The sequence below is a fragment of the Camelus ferus genome, chromosome 13 (assembly GCF_009834535.1).
Source record: "Camelus ferus isolate YT-003-E chromosome 13, BCGSAC_Cfer_1.0, whole genome shotgun sequence".
Taxonomy (NCBI): Eukaryota; Metazoa; Chordata; class Mammalia; order Artiodactyla; family Camelidae; genus Camelus; species Camelus ferus.
Genome location: NC_045708.1, coordinates 31,033,298 through 31,054,411, shown reverse-complemented (window position 1 = coordinate 31,054,411; position 21,114 = coordinate 31,033,298). Strand labels below are relative to the sequence as shown.

General features: G+C 46.3%; 1 protein-coding gene across 4 annotated transcripts in view; it reads right to left on the bottom strand.

Annotated features, from left to right (window-relative positions):
- Window positions 1-8,947: 8,947 nt before the first annotated feature.
- Window positions 8,948-21,114, bottom strand: part of CFAP57 (cilia and flagella associated protein 57) — a 54,584-nt gene continuing 42,417 nt past the window's right edge. For 3 of the 4 annotated variants that reach the window (XM_032494019.1, XM_032494022.1, XM_032494020.1), the window contains one exon: window positions 15,702-16,177. In XM_032494019.1, coding sequence (XP_032349910.1) covers window positions 15,821-16,177 — 357 coding nt within the window. In that variant the 3' untranslated portion in view covers window positions 15,702-15,820. Of the gene's footprint in view, window positions 9,685-15,701; window positions 16,178-21,114 lie in introns of those variants that run through there. The other variant, XM_032494021.1, reaches the window with a different exon arrangement.

Sequence of the window (21,114 nt, the reverse complement as noted above, 5' to 3'; positions counted from 1 at the left end):
CACATGTCTTGGACCAGCTGGGGAGGCAGGATTTGAGTGCACAGGGAGGAGGAGGTGAAGGCTTTTCAGGTGGGAAACAGAAGCTCCCTTGCTTAAAATGCTCACAGAATGAACACTTCAGGATAAATGCCATACTCCTTCACAGGGCTCACACAGCCCCTGCCATCAACAGTTGGCCAGTCATTTGCCACTGGTCCCTGCCCCCCAGCCAGAATGCATGTCTTTCAGTTATGCATGTTCTGCACGGCTCTGTGCTTCAGGTTGGTTTTTCTTTTCTTTTTAAATTGAAGTATAGTTGATTTACAATGTTGTGTTAGTTTCTCTGGTTGACTTTTGAACTCAAGAGTTCTCTCTCCCTGGGATGTTTACCACCAGCCTCGATCTGGCCAACTCAAATTCTTCAACTGAGACGTCACCTCCTCCAGGAAGCCCTCTTTGACCTCCAGGCTGGTTTTGGTGCCTCTTTGGGGGCACCCAAGGCCCTTGTGCTTCCTCTATAACTGTTCTTACTGCATGTGCTGTGATTGCCCTTATTTACTTACCCGTCATCCTCCACTACATGTGTGGTTCCCAGCAGGTTCAGGTTAAGCGCCTGTTTTGCTAACAATTGTGACCTCAGCAGCCAGCCTTATGCCTGGCACATGGGAGGTAATGAGTAACTCTTTGTTGAATGAGTGAGTGTGTGAATTGCAGGTGTGGGGGTGTTTAAGCAGGGGGCATGTGAGATGAAGTTGGAATGACAAGTTTGGCTCCGGTGGCACTGGGGCTTGAATTGAGGCTTTTGGACTCATTTGAGGTACCCATGGCAGGTTCCGAAGTATAACAAGGACCCGGTCAAGGGCTGTGCTTCTAATAGGTGAATCTGGCACCACACGCCACACGATAGGCGAGGTGGGGCTGGTTGGAGGTGGTTATAGGCTGGACTGAGTAACGCCTCCTGCTCTCTCTCCCTCTGCTGTGTTTGAAATGGACCAGAAAAACAAAATCAAAGTTAACTTTGCATTATCAGCTCTCAGAATAATTACGCTGGACCTGTCCATGCTTCCCTTTGCTTTGCTCCGTGGAGATGACCAGGGGGCCAGTCACAATTCTAGAGCAGTGCTGACCAATAGAAATATAGTAATGTGAGCCACTTACGTGATTCAGAATCGTCTAGGAACCAAGTTAAAACAGTAAAAAGAAACGAGAAATTAATACATTAAAATTTTAATTTAATCCTCCAATATTTTCATCTTAATATACAAGTGAATAATGAGCTCAGTCAGTCTTTTATTTTGTCTTGAAAATGCGCTGTGTGTTTGATACGGACAGTGCATCTCAGCTCAGGCTAGCCATTTTCCTGAAGGTCAATCACCACGTGTGCCTTGCAGCTCCCTCACTGGACGGTGTAGCTCTAAATGGTTCTTGCCCTCAAGGAACAGTCATGGCAGGCTGACCACTGCAGCGGCCTGGCGGGGCTTGGTGGCTTGGTGGCTGTGTTTCCCTCTTGCACATCTGACATTTATTTTTCCTCCTGGTCCCAAGGAGGGGCCAGTCCCAACCAGATCCGGGGTCCAGCTGTCCCGGATAGAACTGGACAGGGAAGGACGTGAGATTCCTCTCCCCAGCCCTCTCCCCTGGGGCTTTGAGGGGAAGTTTCAGGCGGAGGGAACAAAGCCTAGAAGCTTCCCTGGTTTAAACATTGAGCAGGTGAGACTTTGTTCTCATTCTGAGTCTTATCAAATAACTCAGAGTTAAAGTGGACAGGCAGGCTTCTTTCAGGGCTGTTGAACTCTGTCCCCAAAGCAGAAGCTGTCGGGGCAGCTCAGATGGGCGGGAATGAAGGCAGGGGGAGGAGGCGGCAGTGGGCAGAGAGCGCAAGGTGTGGATTCTAAGTGATCCATTAGATGGTAAGAGGCGGAGGAGGAGGCCCTGCAGCCCAGCCTCCCTGCTTCTGTCACGTTCCCACCTCAGACTGTTCACCACAGGGCAGCTAGAGTGATCCTGTTGTAAGGTAAAGCAGGCCATGTCACTGCTGGCTGTGCTTGAGTCCCTCCAATGGAGAACAGCCAGAGACCTCCCATGATCCCTAAGGCCCTCTCTGAGTTCATCCCCTGCCATCCCTCTCTGCTTGTGTGTGCTCAGAGCCTTTGCGTGGGCTGTTCCCACTGCCTGGAATGCTTTCCTCCCACGTGGCTCTCCCTCTTGCCTTCCTTTAGCAAGGTGCCCAAATGTCACCTTCTCAGTGAGACTTCCCTGGCTATCCTGTCTAAAATCACAGCTTTCCAATACTTCCTATCTCCCTGCCTTTAGTCCTTTGAGTTCCTTTATTCTCTTATGTTTTTCCTTAGCACTTGTCACTGTCTAACATGCTATGTTTTTTTTCTTATCTGTCTGGAATATTATCTGTCTACCCCCTAGAAGATAAGCTTCACAAAGGGAGGGGTTTGTGTATCTTACCTCCTAGAACCGGCCTGGCATATGATAGGTGTCCAATGAATGCTTGTGAACAAATTAATGAATAAACAGTAGAGAGAACACTGGTTTGGGAACTAGATTGACCTTGAAGTTTCCAGTCCCAGCTCGGCTTAACCTCCATGTGTCCCAGTCTCTTCATTTGTAAAACGGGGACAACAGTACTTAGTCTAAATAGTTGGTGGGTGGCAAGGGGGAGAGATTAAATAATATAATTAATTCATTCAGCAAACATTTACTGTTCTCATTCTCTGGACCAGGGATTGTGCTGGGTGCTGGAGACACAGCAGTGATCAAAAGAGGTCCTGTCCCTGCCTGCCTGAAGGGCAGTTGGAGGATAATGGGCTTAGAGCACAGGTATCGCGGCAGGTCTTCAATAGCTCCAGGCAGCCCGCCCCATGAGCGACAGCTGCCCCAGACAGACATCTTTTGGAGTATCTGCCCCGCTCACCATAACCAACTCCACTTCAGGGATGAACCCCAGCAACTGGGATTATATTCTGTGACCTACCCTTATGAGTACAATTGATTGGACAGAGGTGAGCCCCAGACTCAAGCTAGGCCCCAAACATTCTCTTTTGGCAATTTAAAGTCAGATGAGACAGAATGACCGTCATCAAAAAGTCTACAAGTAATAAATGCTGAAGAGGCTGTGGAGAAAAGGGAACCCTCCTACACTGTTGGTAGGAATGTAGTTTGGTGCAGCCATCATGGAAAACAGTATGGAAATTCCTTAAAAAACTAAAAATAGACTTAACCGTATGATCCAGCAATCCCACTTCTGTGCATATATTCAGAGGAAACTCTAACTTGAAAAGGTTTATGCACCCCAATGTTCATAGCAGCACTATTTACAATAGCCAAGACATGGAAGCAACCTAAATGTCCATCAACAGATGATTGGGTAAGAAGTTGTGGTATATACACCCAATGGAATACTACTCAGCCTTAAAAAATAATAAAATAATGCCATTTGCAGCAACAATGGATGTAGCTGGTGATTATCATACTAAGTGAAGTAAGTCAGAAAGAGAACGAAAAATACCATTTGATATCACTTATATGTGGAATCTTAAAAAATGAGACAAATGAACTCATTTACAAAACAGAAACAGACTCACAGACATAGAAAACAAATGTATGGTTACCAGAGGGGACGGGGGACAGGGTGAAGGGATAAATTGGGAGTTTAGGGTTTGCAGATACTAACTACTATATAAAAAATAGATAAACAAGGTAGTACTGTATAGCACAGGGAACTATATTCAATACCTTGTAATAGCCTATAATGGAAAAAGAATATGAAAACTGAATCACATTGTACATTGACTATACTTCAATTAAGAAAAGTAAAAGCAGACCAGAGATTCCTTGTCAGCCTTGGGGCATCTACTCATGGGATGCTAAGGGTACCCTTCTGCCAACCCAGCTGGCAATGGGAGGCTGCTCTGCAGAGAGGCAAGAACAAGGTGGGGGGAGTGTGTTCCAGTTGTGTCCCAGGCCTGGGTTCAAGTCCTTACTTAGGCCTGCTTGTACCACTGCCCTGAGATTCCATGAGACATGCCCAGAGCCAGATAATAAGCTCTCCCTTTTTGCTTACATTGGCTGAGGTTGGTTTCTGTTTTCTGTAAACAAAGGCGGGCACCCAGAGGTCCTCAGTTCAGAACTAGAATCTCATTGTCTCACTGAGTACTAGAGCACACAGTAGGTGGTTATTAAGTGCTAGTATACACTCGTTGCCCCTGCTGATTCCCACCACGTGACACGTACTAGATGAGGAATAAATACAAATCCTTATACATGACAGGTCATGGGAGGTGATGAGGAACATCAGTCTTTCCTGCTGCCTGGCACACGGCAGAGTTCCTTCCTTGTGAGTCTGCTCCCCAGCCCTGCTCATCTCAGACACACTCAAAGCATAATCAGGCCCCTGAAACCCTGAGGTCTAGGGGAGCTTGCCCCAACAGAGCTCAGGGAGAACCAGCCCCAGGACCCCTGGTCCTGACATGCCTCCTCTCTCTCCTCTCACTTAAATCCAGAGCAATGATTGCCAGGGGTCCCAGCTGGACACTGCAGATACTCCCAGGCCCCCCGGGCCCCCTCCAGCACTTGCTGGGAGCTGCTGGTTGGTAATGGCTTTGTGTAAGAAGCAGTGGGAGTCTGTGCCTCCTCTTTTTGAATCTGAGTGGGTTCTAAGACTGCTCTGACAGATAGAATATTTACAAAGTTACGATATTGCCAGTTTCTAGGCCTAGGACTAAAGAGGATGGCAACCCATACTTCCTAGGTGTTGAAACCCAGTCTCCATTCTCTGAGAAAGACTATGCATTCCAGTGACGAGGTCCTCAAGTTTCTCACCTAACCTCGGGGCTGACAGCCAGTACAAACTTGCCAGCCATGTGAGTGAACCATCTTCCAAGTCCATCCTCCAGCCTCCGTCAACTTCCCAAGCTGATGCCACACAGGGCAGAGATAAAGTGTCAAGTGAAGTCCTTCTTGAATTTCTGACCCATAAAATGATAAGCAAAATGAAATTGTTGCTTAAGCCACAAAGTTTTTGTGTAGTGTCTTTTTTTTTAAAGTTACTATTTATTTATTTGTTTATTTATTTAATTTTTGGGGTGTAGTTTCTAATACAGCAATAAATAGCCAAAACAATCGATTATCCAGAATTTTCTAAATAAGGTGGAAGAATTTCATTCTTGCAAAGGAAGAGATAGACAAGAGAAAAATAAATCTGACTAGAAAACAATTCTAGGCTGAGAACCATTTACTACTCTCAAAAACACCTAAAATATTTTAAATGGTACGTGCTATGAAATATTGATGGTATCTTTAAATAATTGATAAAAATAAGCAATGATGATTGTAAATATCTAGTATAATGCAACTTTTTATAATTTTGGAAGTAATAATTTTAGAATACTTAATCCTACATTATAAGAAGAGAATACAAATAATTTAAGTCTCATTCCTAGAAATCCATTAACGATTAAAGACAACATGAACAAATAATAAACTGAAGTAATAAGCCACTGCTATCTGAGTTGCTAAGACGAATTGTAATAGAATGGCACAATAATAAACTATTATCTTTGGGGAAATGCGGGAGGTTAAATTCAGCAAATCCTTATTTTTCCCTACAGTAAAACCTGTTAGAAAACAGGTTTTTATTACCAAAAAGAAATGTACAACATGAATGGGAGATACGTGTAAGGTCAGCTATTACTTAATTACTTTGGTTCTTTAATTTTGAGATGAATAACAGGGATTATGAGAAGCCTGTCCTTCCCCCTTGTTCTGAAGCCACGTTTAGTTTCTTTGACACCTCTATCCCGAATGGCAATTTCCCCCTCTCTGGCTCTGGAGGAGTGACACCCACGTTCTTCCATTTTTCTCAAATATGTTTTTCTACCACGCTGCCAAAAGATTTTTGTTCTTTTATAGTTGCATTTACACTAATTGTCATATGTTTGTATGTCTTCTCACTGTACGTCTTATCATAAGACCAGGTTTAATGAATATAGAAGTTCCTATGAATGCTGCAATGTCTCTCCTGACCCATCCCCACGCTGTATCTGAGACTCTAATAAAATCAAAAGTTAATGTGTAAAACAAACAAACAAACAAACAAAAGAAGTGGTGGGGAAAGGTGGACCCTGATGACAGAACCTCCTGAGGGGCAGGGTCTTCGGTGCTGGGAGAACAGGATACCAGAGGAGGCTCAGCTGTGGAGCGCACACTCTCTGGCCACAGCTGATGCTAGGACTCTGGGGGAGAAGGGGCCGAGAGCCACAGGATGTCTGGGGCCCAGAAAGAGGGCAGCTCCTGAAGACACAGCTGTCACACCAGCACTGAATGAGTCCCCAGAGCTCAACAAAGGACTGTAACCAGATGAACAAGAGCAGAGTCCATATACTAATGTCTTAGGTGACCAGCAGGAGGAGGTGACTGCCAGGCCCACTCTATCAATGAGGGGTCAACTGGCTCAAGGGACCCTGTGAAGGAGGAGGTGGCACCAGTGGGGTGAGAGCCCCCATGGGGTCAGGATAAGCCAAATGGAAGGAGGAGCAGCAGCTACCCCAACACCACCACCCAACAGGCTGGTGTAGGAACACAGAAGACAGAACATTTTAGAGGTAAACAAATGTGTACTTCTGGCCCCAGATTGGCTAGCAAGAAGCTGTGCTCACCCCTGTGTGGCTGAGAAAACACCCTGCTGACCTGCTGGCCGAGGTGCCAGGCTCCGCTAGTGTGGGGCAGTCCCTGCACCTGGGCTTCCTCTCCCTCGTCCGTCCTCACCCGCTGGACCACAGCCAGCCACCGGCTTAGCTGAGTTTAGCTGTCTGTTCCTTTCACTTCTAGTTTAGACTCCATGGGCCTCACACACCTATAACCTCTACCACTTGGCCCAGTGTTCTGTTTGGGCACCTCTCCAGTGCAGACTTAAGAGCATGGGATGTGGAGGCCGCCGGGCAAACTGGGCTGCAATCTGGCCCTGCCAATGTGACCCTGTGCCAGCTGCTTCTCTCCTTGGTTTTGGTTTCTTCATCAGCAACGAAGATCCATCTTGTAGGTGAAATGTGACATCTTCACTTTAAGGCATTTTTTAAAAATTGAGGAATAGTTGACTTATGATGTGTTAATTTCAGGTGAACAGCAAAGGGATTCAGTTATACATGTTTGTATATATATTCTTTTTCAGATTCTTTTCCATTATAAAGTTATTACAGGTATTGAATACAGTTTTCTATGCTACACAGTAGGACCTTATTGTTTATATTATATATAGTAGTGTGTATATGTTATTCCTAAACTAATTTATCCCTCCCCTACTTTCCCTTTGGTAACCGTAAGTTCGTTTTCTATGTCTGTAAGTTTATTTCCGTTTTGTAAATTAGTTCCTTTGTATCATTTTTCAAGATTCCCCATATAAGTGATATATTTCTCTGACTTACATCACTAAATATGATAATCTCTAGGTATCTAAGGAATTTTTAAGTTGAAAAATCTGTCACTTGAATGTTGCTACATTCTAGACACAGTGAATTTCCTTTTGACCCTTGGAAGAGCCCCAGTTTCCCTTGTGTGTTCCTTCTTCCCCAGGACCATCTCCCTCCCCCTTTGCTTAGCTAACTCTCTCCAGCCCTTAAGTCACAAGAACCCTCTTCTCTGCATCTCTGTGGCCACCATCTTGGTCCCAGCATCTGTCCTCACACATGTGATCAGCCACAGTGTCCTCCTAACGCTCCCCCTGCGACCACTATTGTGTTCCACCCGGATACCTGAGTGAACTTTGAAAACACATACAGCCCCTGTCCGCATGGAACTAAGAGCCTAGTAGGAGAGGCAGCATCAAACTCAACGGATACATTATGTGAGGGTTAGGAAGGAAAACGACATGGCGAGCGTAATTTAGATGGGGGTGGAAGGGGTCAGGGAGTGTCCTTCTGAGAAGTGACATTTCAGCTACCATCTGAAGGATGAAGAGCAGCTCATGGAGTGAGGGGTGGAGGTGAGAGCATTTCAGGTGGAGCAAACAGTATGTGGAAAGACCCAGAGACAGGAAAGAACTTTGCTTTTTCTAGGAACTGAAAGGAGGCCTGTGTGGCAAGAGCTTGGCAAGCGGTTGGGAGTGACTCTGGTGGCTTAGTGCTGGCTCTAGACGTCCCGTATCTGTAATGGGCCTTTGGGGCTCTGCACCATCTGGCCCTGCTGCCCTCCCCAACCTCATTCCGAGTCAGTTTCCTCTGCAGAGGGTGAAGCTGGTTTGGAATGGAGAAGCCTGGGTTTCAGAAGAGCCCGCCTACTCAGCATGACAGTGTAACGGGCTGCTGTCCTTGTGGTCGAGTCAATCAGAGGGCGCCTAAACTTCTCCCTGCTCTTGAGCCTGGCCCCACAATGGGCAGAGGACATGCTGGGGTGCACACTGGTCTGGAGGGGATAAGCTGGCTACCGTGACAGGGTGTCGGCTGGGGCTGGGGGTGGGGAGTTGCTAAAGAGAGAGGGTCCCATGTAGACTTTGCATTGTGGCCTCCACCCTGAGTCTCCTTTGTTGTCCCAGACTTCAGGAGAGCCTTGGCAAGCATGACAGCCTTACCTCAGCTCTCAGTGGGAAAACTAACCCAAGAGCAGTGCCCAGAGCTGGGATAAAGCAGACTAGGGGAGTTAGGGAGATGCCTTGGAGACAATGTCGGGGTTAAGACCATCGGCAGGGACCAGCAGAGACTGGAGGCTTAAACATTTGTTATTTGGGTATTAGAAGGGTGTTGGGGACATCTGGGTTCTATTCTTTTGCTCTTTAGTGTGTAAAAAACCCACTTTTCCTGGTATATGTGGCTGGGGCACCCAGTATAGGGTTTAGAGGAAGAGAGGTCCCCCAGAAATGCAAGAGAGGAGCAGGGCCAGGCCCTGTAGACCAAGGGGGGACAAGCTTCGAGTGGCTCGGAGGTAAGAGAAATAAGGGCAGAGCTCTGCCTGTGGTCCTAGCTCCAGGGTCTGCAGATAACGGAAGACGTGGGGCAACTCTGCTAACTTCGCCGTGTTCGTGGTTTTACTCTCATCTTCACACAGAAGTAAAAATTCTCAGAAAACCTCATATGTTTCATAAGTAATAAGAGTAGGCTTTGTCTGGTCCTGATGTGGCTGGCAGAAGAGAAGGCAGGTCAGAAGCAGCAGGCAGCCTCGCCCTTGAGGCCCAGAGAGGAAAGGGGGTCTGGGATCTCGGCAGGGACGGGCAGCCCTGTGCCGGGGACAGGGGCTGACAGCGGTGGCTCTGGATCAGCAGGAGCCCCCCGCCCTCAGGGCCCTTTTCCTGCCGCCTCCTTGGACCCCTGGCTAAGCAGAGAGCCAGACGTGGTTGTGGGCAAACACCTTTACTCCGCCGATGTCCCGAGGTCCCCAGGGCAGGAGAGAGAGGCCGGTGCGGTCAGTGCCGCAGGGGCTGCAGCCCAGAGTCAGTCTGGGGACAGAAGCACAGTGCTTCTTCTGGTGTGGCTGGAGATGGCTCACCTGGGGGTGGGGGTCACTTGGTCTGCGCCACTTCTGACCCAAGGAGTGAAGGCAGCCGCATCCCAGCGAGGGGGTGGAACCCTGGGACCTGCTCCTGCTCTTGGATCTGGTCTCTGAGGCGCTGGATCTCCAGGCGTTGCATTTCAATGATTCTCCCAGTTTCTTCTTGCTCCTTCAGTCTCATGGTGGGAGACATGCCAAGCATGTCCTCTCTGGGCACTGGAGGGGACAGAGCAGGACGAGCGTGGACCTGTGACTGGACTGCTGCAAAGCTTTTTTGAAACCAGCTTATCCTCCCTCCCTACTTACCACCCCTCACCCCCACACAGGTTTATGGAGGACCTACAATGGGGTAGACACTCCATCCCAGATGCTAGGGATACAGGAATGAGCCATTTCACTATTTGGCAGAGAAGGAGACATGAAGAGACATGATTCGGAGTATAAGGCAAATGTTAAGCATGACCTCAGCCTGGCCCCTCTCCTGGGCTCCCCAGTCTGCTTGCCCCGAGGTCCCCTTCAGCGGGAGCTGCTCATTCTCCCATTCCCCACACCCCAACAGGGCGGCACTCACCAGTTGACCTAGGTTGGCCCCCTCAAACCACCAGTTCTCCTTACCTAAACCCTGCTCCTGGAGACCCCTCTCCAGCCCTCCTGGTGTGGCCACTCACTCATGTTCCTCCAGGACTGTCCCCCTGGACTCTCAGCCATCCTCCCATCTCAGGTGCTGCATCGACCTGGGCAATGCTGGTGTCCATGGGGGTCTGTGTCTCCTCCCACTCCCTGGCCTCACAAAGCTGAATTCTCAGCATTAATGAGCTTGGCCTCCAGGTCAGCTCAGCACCCAGTCTGTGCCCTCCCCTCCCTCCTCGCGCTCCACTCTCCCATTATGACCTCTTTGACTGCCCTGTGCCCAGGACACCTCCTCTTTAATTGAACTTGGACCTCATCTTCCTGGATGACTCCAAATGGGTTCCTTTTAGCTTCACTCCCTTTTCTGTCCAGTTAGACCCACAGTGAGTTTTTCCCATTGTCTTCTCTACAGCACCCTTGGTATTCAAGAGGCCTCGTCCCTCTGCCCCAGGCACGCTGCACAGCCCAAACCTGAGATAATCCAACCATCCAGGGTCTCCCCTTTTACATCTGGCCTGCTGCGTGCTACTGAAGAAGGTAATGCATGAACTTCAAGTTCTTGGCTTCCAACACCAGACGGACTTTATGTCTATAGTCAGCAGACTCTCATTCCCCAAAGTAGCACTTAGGAACTTCGATCTGTACTCCAACTCCTCTCCCCAGCTTTTTAAAAAATTGTGGTAAAATCTATATAACATAAAACTTGCCATCTTAACCATTTTTAAGAGTATGGTTTAATAGTGTTAAGTACATTCACATTGTTGTGCAACCAATCTTCAAAACGCCTCTTATCCTGAAAAACTCAAACTTCACACCCATTAAACAACGACTCTTGGTTATCCCTCTGGCCAGCCCCTGGAAGCCACCACTTTGCTTTCTGTCTCTATGAACCCGACTGCTCTAGGTACCTCAGATAAGTGGAATTGTATGGTATTTATCCTTTTGTGACTGGTTTATATCACTTAGCATAACATCCTCAAGGTTCATCTATGTTGTATGTCAGAATTTCCTTCCTTTTTAAGGTTGAATGACATTGCATTGCATGTATATGCTACATTTTGTTTATCCACTCATCCATTGATGGAAATATGGGTTGCTTCCATCTATTGGCTACTGTGAACAATGCTGCTCTGAACATGGGTGTACAAGAATCTCTTTGAGACCCTGCTTTCAATTCTTTTGGGTATAAACCCAGAAGTGAAATTTCTGGTTGATATGGTAATTCTATTTTTAATTTTTTGAGGAAACAGCTTACATGTTGGGTTTCCCATAGTGGCTATATCATTTTACATTCTGATCAACAGTGCACCAAGGTTCCAATTTCTCCAGGTCTTTGCCAACATTTGTTATTTTCTGGGTTTTGTTTTGTTTTCTTTTTGGTCTGGTTTATTTTTATAGTTTATTTTTATATTTTTTAGCCGTCCTAAAGAGTATAAGGTAGTATATCACTGTGGTTTTGATTTCATTTCCCTAATTGTTAGCAATGACAAGCATTTTTCATGTGCTTGTTGGCCATCTGTGTATCTTCTTTGGAGAAGTGTCTATTCAAGTCCTTTTTTTTGGTTGTTGTTCAGTTGTAGTTCTTTATATATTCTGGATGCCAACCCTTTATAAGATATGTGATTTTCCAATATTTTCTCCTATTCCATGGGTTGCCTTTTTATGCTTGTTGATAATGTTCTTTGATGCACAGAAGCTTTAAATTTGGATGTAGTCCAATTTATCTATTTTCCTTTTTTTTTTTGGCTGTGCTATTGATGTCAGATCTGAGAAATCATTGCCAAATCCAATATGAAAATTTCCCCCTATATTTTCTTGTACAAGTTTTATAGTTTTAGCTCTTCTGTTTCAGTCTTTGGTCCATTTTGGGTTAAATTTTGTATATAATGTAAGATAAGGGTCCAACGTCATTTCTTTGCATGGAGATATCCAGTTTTTCCAGCACCATTTATTAAAAAGCTTGTCCTTTCCTCATTGAAATGGTCTTGGCACCCATGATGGAAATCATTAGACCATTATATGTGAGCATTCATATCTGGGCTCTCTGTTCTATTCTGTTGGTCTATATGCCTATCTTTATGCCAGCACCACACTGTTTTGATTACTATAGCTTTGCTGTAAAATTTGAAATCAGGAAGTGTGAGGTCTCCAATTTTGTTCTTTTTCAAGAGTTTTTTGGGCTATTTGGGGTAGCTTGAGACTCCCAGTGAATTTCAGAATGGATTTGCTATTTCTGCAAAAAATGTCCTTGGGATTTTGATAGAGATTTCATTGACTCTGTAGATCACTTTGGGTAGTATTGACATCTTAATAATAAGTCTTTCAGCCCATGAACATGAGCTGTCTATCCTTTTGCTGGTGTGTTCTTCAGTTTCTTTCAGTGGTGTTGTGTAGTTTTCGGTGTACCAGTAGTCCTTCACCTCCTCCGTCAGTTTATTCCTAAGTATTTTATTCTTCTTGATGCTATTGTAAATAGAATTGTTTTCTTAATTTCCTTTTCAAATTATTCATTGTTAGTGTATAAAAATGCAACTGACTTTTGTGTGCTGATTTTATATCCTGCAATTGGAATTTTTTTTTCTTTGTACTCTGGTGTTCTAGAATTTCATGATGATGGACCTAACGGGTCTATTTTTAACCACTGTATTGGATACTAGTGAATCTAACAGCTTCTTAAAGGCTCCCTCTCTTGCTTTCAGCCCCACCTTCACCCCCACTTCCAGAGATATCTGCTTTTGCTAATTCCTGAGCCTTTTAGGGGTTCATCAGGTTTCTTCTAGGTTCCCCACTTCTGGCTTAGGGTTCCGGGTTCTCAGGTCTATGAAGTCAGTTACCACTCATCTATCTGTTTTTCAGCTTGCAAAATTTTTTGTCTCTTGTTTCCTTTTGTGTTTCCTTTGGTTTATTTATGCCATTTTAGTAGGTTTTCAATTAGCCATCTTTAATTAGAAGTTCTAATGATAGTGATTTTAATAACTGAAAAACAGGCAGGTGTGTCTTTTAGGCCTGTTGGATAACTGTTGTGGGAATGACTTAATATAAATGCTGCTAAAACTAAAATAGTGGTTTGGGATGGCAACCTCTCCTGTTCAGATAAAGAATTCTTAAAAACCAACTAAACTTGTCAATTTTAAACAACTTGGGAATGTATATTTTGGGCTAACTTTTTTTTGGTGGCCCTACATTCAAAATCAGAATTCAATTTTATTTACTCTTTCAAAAAAATCAACTTTTGGTTTGATTGATTTTTTTCTATTTTTTTTTAATCTCTATTTTATTTATTTCCTCCCTGATATTAATTATTTCCTTCCTTCTGCTGACTTTTGGGGTTTTTGCTCTTCTTTTTCTACTTCTTTTAACTGGTAGGTTAGATTGTTTATTTGAGATTGTTCTTTTTTTGAGGAAGGCCTGTATTGCTATAAACTTCCCTCTTAGCACTGCCTCTGCTGCGTCCCATATTTCACAATCAAGGCAGATGCTGGGTAATACCTGTCTTCAGCTGTTACAGATTAAAATCTCCCATTGAGAAAAACTAGATCACACAAATGACATGATGTTTGGTTTGCATCAAAATGATCTACTGTGGGTGTGGGAGGAAATAAGCAGAGGAGGTGAGGATACAGAGGAAGCGAGTGACAGGTGTTGATATTTGCTCAATGTGGGGAATGGATTCATGGGAATTTGTTAGACTTTCCTCTCAGTTTTTGTATACGTCTGAAATTTCCATCTCCAGAATAAGAAGAACCTGGCTATATCATACAGCATCCTGGGGAGGTCTTGGCAGACTATTTGCTAGGGTGCTTGGACATAAATGAAATCTTTTTAAAAGAGAAGTTTTGCGATTGTTCACAGACACATCTATGCTTCACCTCCAACTGAAGATGGTGTCACCTCCAAGAAGCCAAATTCTCAATCTTTACAACACATGCTGTGCTCCGAAGTCAGTTCTTTAGAGCTAATCCTGCCAATTGAGGCACTACTCGGAGTCCCACGTTTCAACTTCACTTCTCTAAGGAAAATGGCATATGAGACAACAATTCTCTCTCTATATAACTTTGTAATAGTTTAAGACTCACAAGCAGTTACGAAAAGGGCATGGAGAGTTTCTGTGTATCCTTCTGCCACCCTCCCCCCCATGATAATATCTTGCATAACCACAGGACATGAGGAGACTGGTATTTGAAAGACCCAGTCCGCAGCCGTGAACTATTTCAGTTCATCAAGGTTTCTAAGCTTTATTCCTGAATTTAAACCACCAGGAAACGAAATACTTGAACTACGTTGGCTTAATTTTCCACAGTAGTACCTTATACACTGGGTTTTTATTGACTGTCCAGATAAGAAAGGGACACCTGAAGAAAGTCTTTTATTGTCTGAAAACCTACAGTTAAAGACTGTCAATTATGCTGTTCAACCTCCCTTTTGTAAGGATTCATGTGTTAAGTTTCTCATAGAATTTAATGCCAGGGAAAGGTGTGTTTCTCCAGAAAAAAAAAAGTTCCTTTCTCCACATGAGAGCTATGTAAACTATCACATTTGTTGCCTTTTTGTTGGCTGTTAGAAATTCAGAGGAACTTTACAATGTAACTGCAGTAACTAATTTAATATTTTTTAATGGAGTTATTTCCTCTCTGCCTTTAAATAGTTTCTGATCCTTTTTTTTTTTTTGCCTTCATTTTCTTTTTTTCTTTTTTTTTCTTTTTTTTCCCCACTGGTTTCATTTTTTTTTTTTAACATTTTTTTATTGATTTATAATCATTTTACAATGTTGTGTCAAATTCCAGTGTTCAGCACAATTTTTCAGTCATTCATGGACATATACACACTCATTGTCACATTTTTTTCTCTGTGAGTTATCATAACATTTTGTGTATATTTCCCTGTGCTATACAGTGTAATCTTGTTTATCTATTCTACAATTTTGAAATCCCAGTCTATCCCTTCCCACCCTCCACCCCCCTGGTAACCACAAGTCTGTATTCTCTGTCTGTGAGTCTATTTCTGTCCTGTATTTACGCTTTGTTTTTGTTTGTTTGTTTGTTTTTGTTTTTGTTTTTTAGATTCCACATATGAGCAATCTCATATGGTATTTTTCTTTCTCTTTCTGGCTTACTTCACTTAGAATGACATTCTCCAGGAGCATCCATGTTGCTGCAAATGGCATTATGTTGTCGGTTTTTATGGCTGAGTAGTATTCCATTGTATAAATATACCACATCTTCTTTATCCAGTCACCTGTTGATGGACATTTAGGCTGTTTCCATGTCTTGGCTATTGTAAATAGTGCTGCTATGAACATTGGGGTGCAGGTGTCATCCTGAAGTAGATTTCCTTCTGGATACAAGCCCAGGAGTGGGATTCCTAGGTCATATGGTAAGTCTATTCCTAGTCTTTTGAGGAATCTCCACACTGTTTTCCATAGTGGCTGCACCAAACTGCATTCCCACCAGCAGTGTAGGAGGGTTCCCCTTTCTCCACAGCCTCTCCACCTTCATTTTAATTGTACAGATCCACAATCGTAAAATGCAAAAAGCTCCAAAAATGGAAAGCATTTTTAAATTCATGAAGTTTAGTGTGAATATCCATATGTTTCACCACAGAAATACTAATGTGTTTGATTTCAAGGCACTGCCTCAGACTCCTCTAGGGCTGTTATATAATATACAGTATACAAAGTATGTTCTTCCTAAGACCTGAAAGATTCTGAATTCTGAAACCTTAGCTAACCCCCAGGATTTTGGATTTGCAAGTATTTGAATGAGGTAGGGTCCTCATAAATCCTTTGGAGAGCAGGTGTGTGGCATGGAGAGGTGCCCAGAAAGTCGTGGGATGGATGTAACCTGATACAGGAGGAAACAGCTTGGGAAGCCAAAGGGAGACCTGCTCGTGGCTGCCGTTGGTCCCTGGATCCCAATGCCCATGTTTCTTGACCCCTGATGACATTACCTGTCTCTGGAACGTCTTGTGGTTGGATTTTCTTGGTCAGTTTCAGAGCTGCTTCAAGGTCATAGACTTGGGAGCGGGTGAACTTCAGCTCTCTGCGGAGCTCATTAATCTCCTTGATTAGGGAGACATTTTCCTGTAGGAAAGAAAGAGGAGAGAGTGAGTATAAATGGGCACAGAACTCGCCCTTGCTTGGGGCTGAGGGTGTGGGGAATGGTCAGGGTTGGCCCCGGACCCAGATTAAGTCTCTGGTTCCTCCTGTGGCATGAATCTTTATCCTGGCTCATGGATCAGCCCCTTCGGCTGCCAGCCGACACCTTCAGGTGGACTCTGGCAACATAAGATACAGACAGTGTGCACCATTCCCATCCATCCAGCCTCTATCCATCAGAAGCAACAGCAATATTTTTCTAAGCACTATTTATGAACTTAATGCATTGAAGTATCATAATTACTCTATGGTAGATTCTGTTACAACCACAGTTTTACAGGAGAGAAAACTGAGGCACAGAGAGGTTATGTAACTTACCCAAAATCACACAGATAGTAAGTGACAGAGCCAGGATTCTGACCCAGTTTGGTCCATAGCTCTGAGCTCTTATGTGCTGGGCTATACTTCATTGGTTTTCCCCCATTCATTTGTTGGTATTTATATGTTGGTATTTATATGTTGGTATTTACATTTACATGGTATCTGCTACATCCCTGGGATACAGACAGAAAGAAGACATGCGTTCTGCCCTCAGCAGCACACTGTATAGTGAGGAATGCAGAAAAGTAGATGGATAATTAGCATTTGCTACACCCATTGCAAGTTCACTTCTCTTGTTAGTGTTTGACAAGTATCCATTCATCCATGCTCTCAGTTTGTATTGCGTGTTACTATGTTCCAGGCACGGTGCTGATCCTGAGGTTTGTGTACAGAAGGTTAGACCTGGCCTCTGCCTGTGAGGAGTTTAGGGTTTAGTGAGGGATCTGGGTACAGTTTAGTGGGGTGGCTACCTTGCAGGGATGGAGGAGTGGGGCAAGACAGAGGAAAGACACTTAGCCCGGCCTGAGTGACCAGAGTGGATTCCTAGGATCGGACCCCTGGGCTGAGGCTTGATGGAGTTACCAAGGAGAGGGGAAAGGGGGCCCCAGACAACTGGAACAGCAGGAGAAGGCACAGAACGACCTGGCTGGTGTGTGGAGGTGACTTGCAGCAGTTCGGTGTCACTGGCACGCGGAGGGAGAGGAGCCGAGTGCGGGGCAGCGCCCGCTGGAGGCCAGGCGGAGGGGCCCTGCACTCTGGGACCAAGTGGTCAGGCCGCTGCCTTCCGTTTCACACTCAGCACAAGGGCACCGAGGGAGGCTCCAAAGAGGCGACCCCGTCACTGCGGGCCAGGCCACTCTGTTCTTAGACCACATGGCCCCCGTACTCAGGTTGTCCCCCTCAGCACCTCTCCTGTGACCGTGCACACCAGTCACCTGAGGATCCTGTTGAACGTGGCTTCTGACGCAGCAGGTCTGGAGCTGCTCCTGAGATTCTGCATTTCTGACCAGCTCCCTGGAGATGTCACGGGGTCGGACCCTCGGGGGTCTGAGCACCAACAAGGGCAAACACTGGCCAAATCCGTGTAAGATGGGTCTGTGCTAGAAACAGGCTGTGCTTCCACTTGGGGCACTCTCTGCAGAGTCGTGAGTGTGGCGTCTGAGCCCAGAGAACAGTTTGATTCTGAGCACTAATGCCAGCGAGCGTGACAAGCCTTTTCTGTTACAAGATATGAACTGGAGACCCCCTGACAGCTCTTCCCTCCGGAGCCTCTTTATCTAAGCGGGTCAGATATACCTTCAGATTTTCAGCGTACCACTCAATTTCACTACTCCTCATTAAAAAAGCAAACGTTCTCCCCCTTGGAGGAGATGCGCAGTTACTGCCACTCCCTTGCTTTCAGGCTGGCTTTTGTGCCTAGTTTTCTATAAAGTCAGCAGATCTTCTCCTTCTGGCTTTTCACCCATCTAACCAGCCCAGGCCTTGGTGATGCACCTCCCAAATTTCCTTCCCAGATGCTCTGTTTCCTCCCATCTAGAACTTCTCCATGCTGACTTTATAACATGACACCATCAATTAAATATATATTTATTGGGTTTTAAGACCTTGGACTCTGCCTTGCCTGTAAGAGGTGCTCAATAAATATTTGTGAAAGAGATAAGCAAATGAATAACTAATACAGTGGCTACCAGCTGAACAAGACAAGAGTCTTCCAGGGAGGAAACTGCAAACCAGGGGGTGAAGGCCGAGCAGGGGAGGCCAGACAGAAGGGAGTCTTAGGAGAGCCACAGGGAGCTCAAGGGCACACCAGCTCGCTTAGGGGCTCTCCATGCCTCCTTTTAGTTGGCGTCACTTAGCTTCACGTCCCCCTGACTCATTAGATAAAGTAATACTAATAGATTAGAGACTGACAGTACCATTTCCACAGTTCTCTCCAGAAACATCTTTAGGTACTTCTTCCTTGTCCATCTCCATTCATTTTGTCATGGAGTCCTGTTGACTTTGTGTCTGAACTGAATCTCGTGTTCATCTATAAGCAGCTCTCAGCATCTCTCCCCTCTACTGCTGTATGGGCCCCAGTGGAGCCCCTGCCGTTTCCTCCACCCTGACAACCCTGTCACCGTGGTTGGGGCTTCTGGCTCCTGGTACAGCCTTGGACAACTGCACGAGGCTGGCCACCTAAATGGGTCTCCAGAACACGGCCCCGTCCTCACTAGAGTGTGACTGAGGCCCACGACTCAACGCAGCCCAATTCCTCTGTTCTGTTCATTGGTTCATGAAAATCACCCAAGAACGAGCTCCTGCAAGCCTATTAGGCACTTATTGTGCCAGACGCGGGAGGACCAGCTTGGATCCGGTGCAGAGAGAAGCCACGCACGTGAAGGGGGTGCTCAATGGCGTGGGGAGGGCTCCCCGTGGATGCAGGGGACAGGGACGACTGTTCCAGGCCCAGAGCCGAGAAGGAGCAAGCAGGATCTGAGGCACTAAATGACGGATGATGATAATGACAAGATAATAACTTCAAGGGCTGACTAGATTCCTGCATCATATCAAACATTTGGCTTACCTGACCCTGCTGAGTTCCTGCCGCAGCCTTCCAGGGAAGGTGTTATCACTCTCAGTTCCATATGAGGGCACCGAGGCTGGGCAAAAGTGGTAGAGCTGGGATTCAGATCTGGCTGTGTCTGCCTCCATGTGCCTGGATTCCTCAATGGCTGCTGCCTCCCAGACTCTGCTTTCTCACCTCGTGTGGATGTCACCTCCATCCCAATACCTCTCACAGTGTGAAGGCCAAGGAGGCCCCTCAAAAGTACAAGTAGGGCTCCCTTAACAGGGCGTTCTGGGGTGGTCTATGTTCTGGGGAGTCCAGAGGTCACACTGAGGTCAACCGTACTGCCTTGGGGAGTTCTGTGAATTTCAAACGTGAATGCAACAGGTTTGCTGAGCCTTCTGCTCCTGATCCCTCCTGGGGCAGGATGGCTTACAAAAGCCCCTCTATTCCTCCAGACCCCCTCCCAGCTCCTCTGTGGCTGGGAAAATCTGACCTGGGTCCATCAAGTGCCAGGTCTTGGGATGTGTGAGAGAGACTGGCTCTGGGAAGCTAAGATCTATTTATATAGAAAGCCTTCTAAACAAAGAGGCTATGCCAGGCTGTCGAGGACTGCCTTTGGTTGGGGGCAACCCTAGGCAGCCCAGCTGGGAAGCGACTGACAGAACTTCAGACTCAGAGGGAGAAGGGCCCAGAGAGAGGAAATGCCACTAGCACCCCCTACTGTCCTGCCTTGAGTTGGCACCTTGAAGAACAGAGCAGTGTCCGGTTAGCCTGGAAAAAGCAGGTGACAGATTTATTCCGGTCCCTTGGGAGCCCGGCGTCAATGGTGTCTTGGTGGGATCGCCATTTGCCCGGCTGCACAAATGAACCATCTCTCCGCTCCTCTTTCAGCCTTCCTCTCATGTCTAAGCTCACATTTCCATCCACCATCTCTCCTCGGAAACGTCTTCTGATGTCACAACTCTTCCCTTCCAAGGCCTTGTCCTCTCCCTTTGACACGGCAGTCATCTTCTGAAGGGTCTTCCTGCCACCTGCCTCTCCCCGCCGGCCTTCCCACCCTGCCGATTGAGGCAACCTTTCCAGAGCACGCAACACCCCTACCTACCTAAGAAAGGTTTGTGGATTTCCATGTCCCCAAGCACCCTACAGGCCTCGGTCTTCTCTGACTGTCCTCAGGTTGTGTCCTCTGCTTGGAAGACTCTCCCCCAATCTGCTCCCTGACCCCTCGGCTTACACTTCAAGGCCCAGCTCAAATGCCACGCCCTTACTGAAGCCCACCCCTCTCCGTGAGCGCACGGCACTGGATGCCACGTATGGAGCAGTGATTATTTTTGTGTCTGGCTCACGTTGGCTCAGCCCTAGATGATCTTCCTGAGGGCAGGCAAGCTACCACATTCATCCTGGAACCCTCCACGGCCAGCTCAGCACTCAGCATGCCCCAAACCCGCAAAATATGTGTCCTGAATTAGTCGGGCATCTGTCCTGGATGTCTGCATTCCATAGCAGCTCGTGTTTTCACGTCTGATCTCCAGCATGCTGGAGGAGGAACGAGAAGGCCCAGTGCTCCTGTCTGAACACACAAATGAGGAATGAGACAGTGACCTCGTTCTCTGTGTTTCCTAGTGAGCTTCTCTCAGGCACCAGGTCTGCCCAGCCTTCTTCTACCTCCTGAGACCCTTAAGTGTCAGAGCCTTGGAACCTACAGATGCAGCTCCTCACAGACACATCCCAATGCATCAGGCACCCAGGCCAGGGGTAGGGAGTCTGTGACCAGCTGTACTGGCCCCCCTCACATGCCCCCAGCCCACAGGCTCCCCCAGTCCGCGCTGTGATGGCCTTCCAGGCCCTCCTACTGGATTTTGCCTTGGTTCTTAAATAAGCCTTTTGCTTGGAAGAAGGGAAAGGGCTAGCATTATTTGAACACCTATTCTGGATGGGGCCAGTGCCTAATGCCTTATCTCATTCAATCCTCCCAGTAACTGAGGTTGCT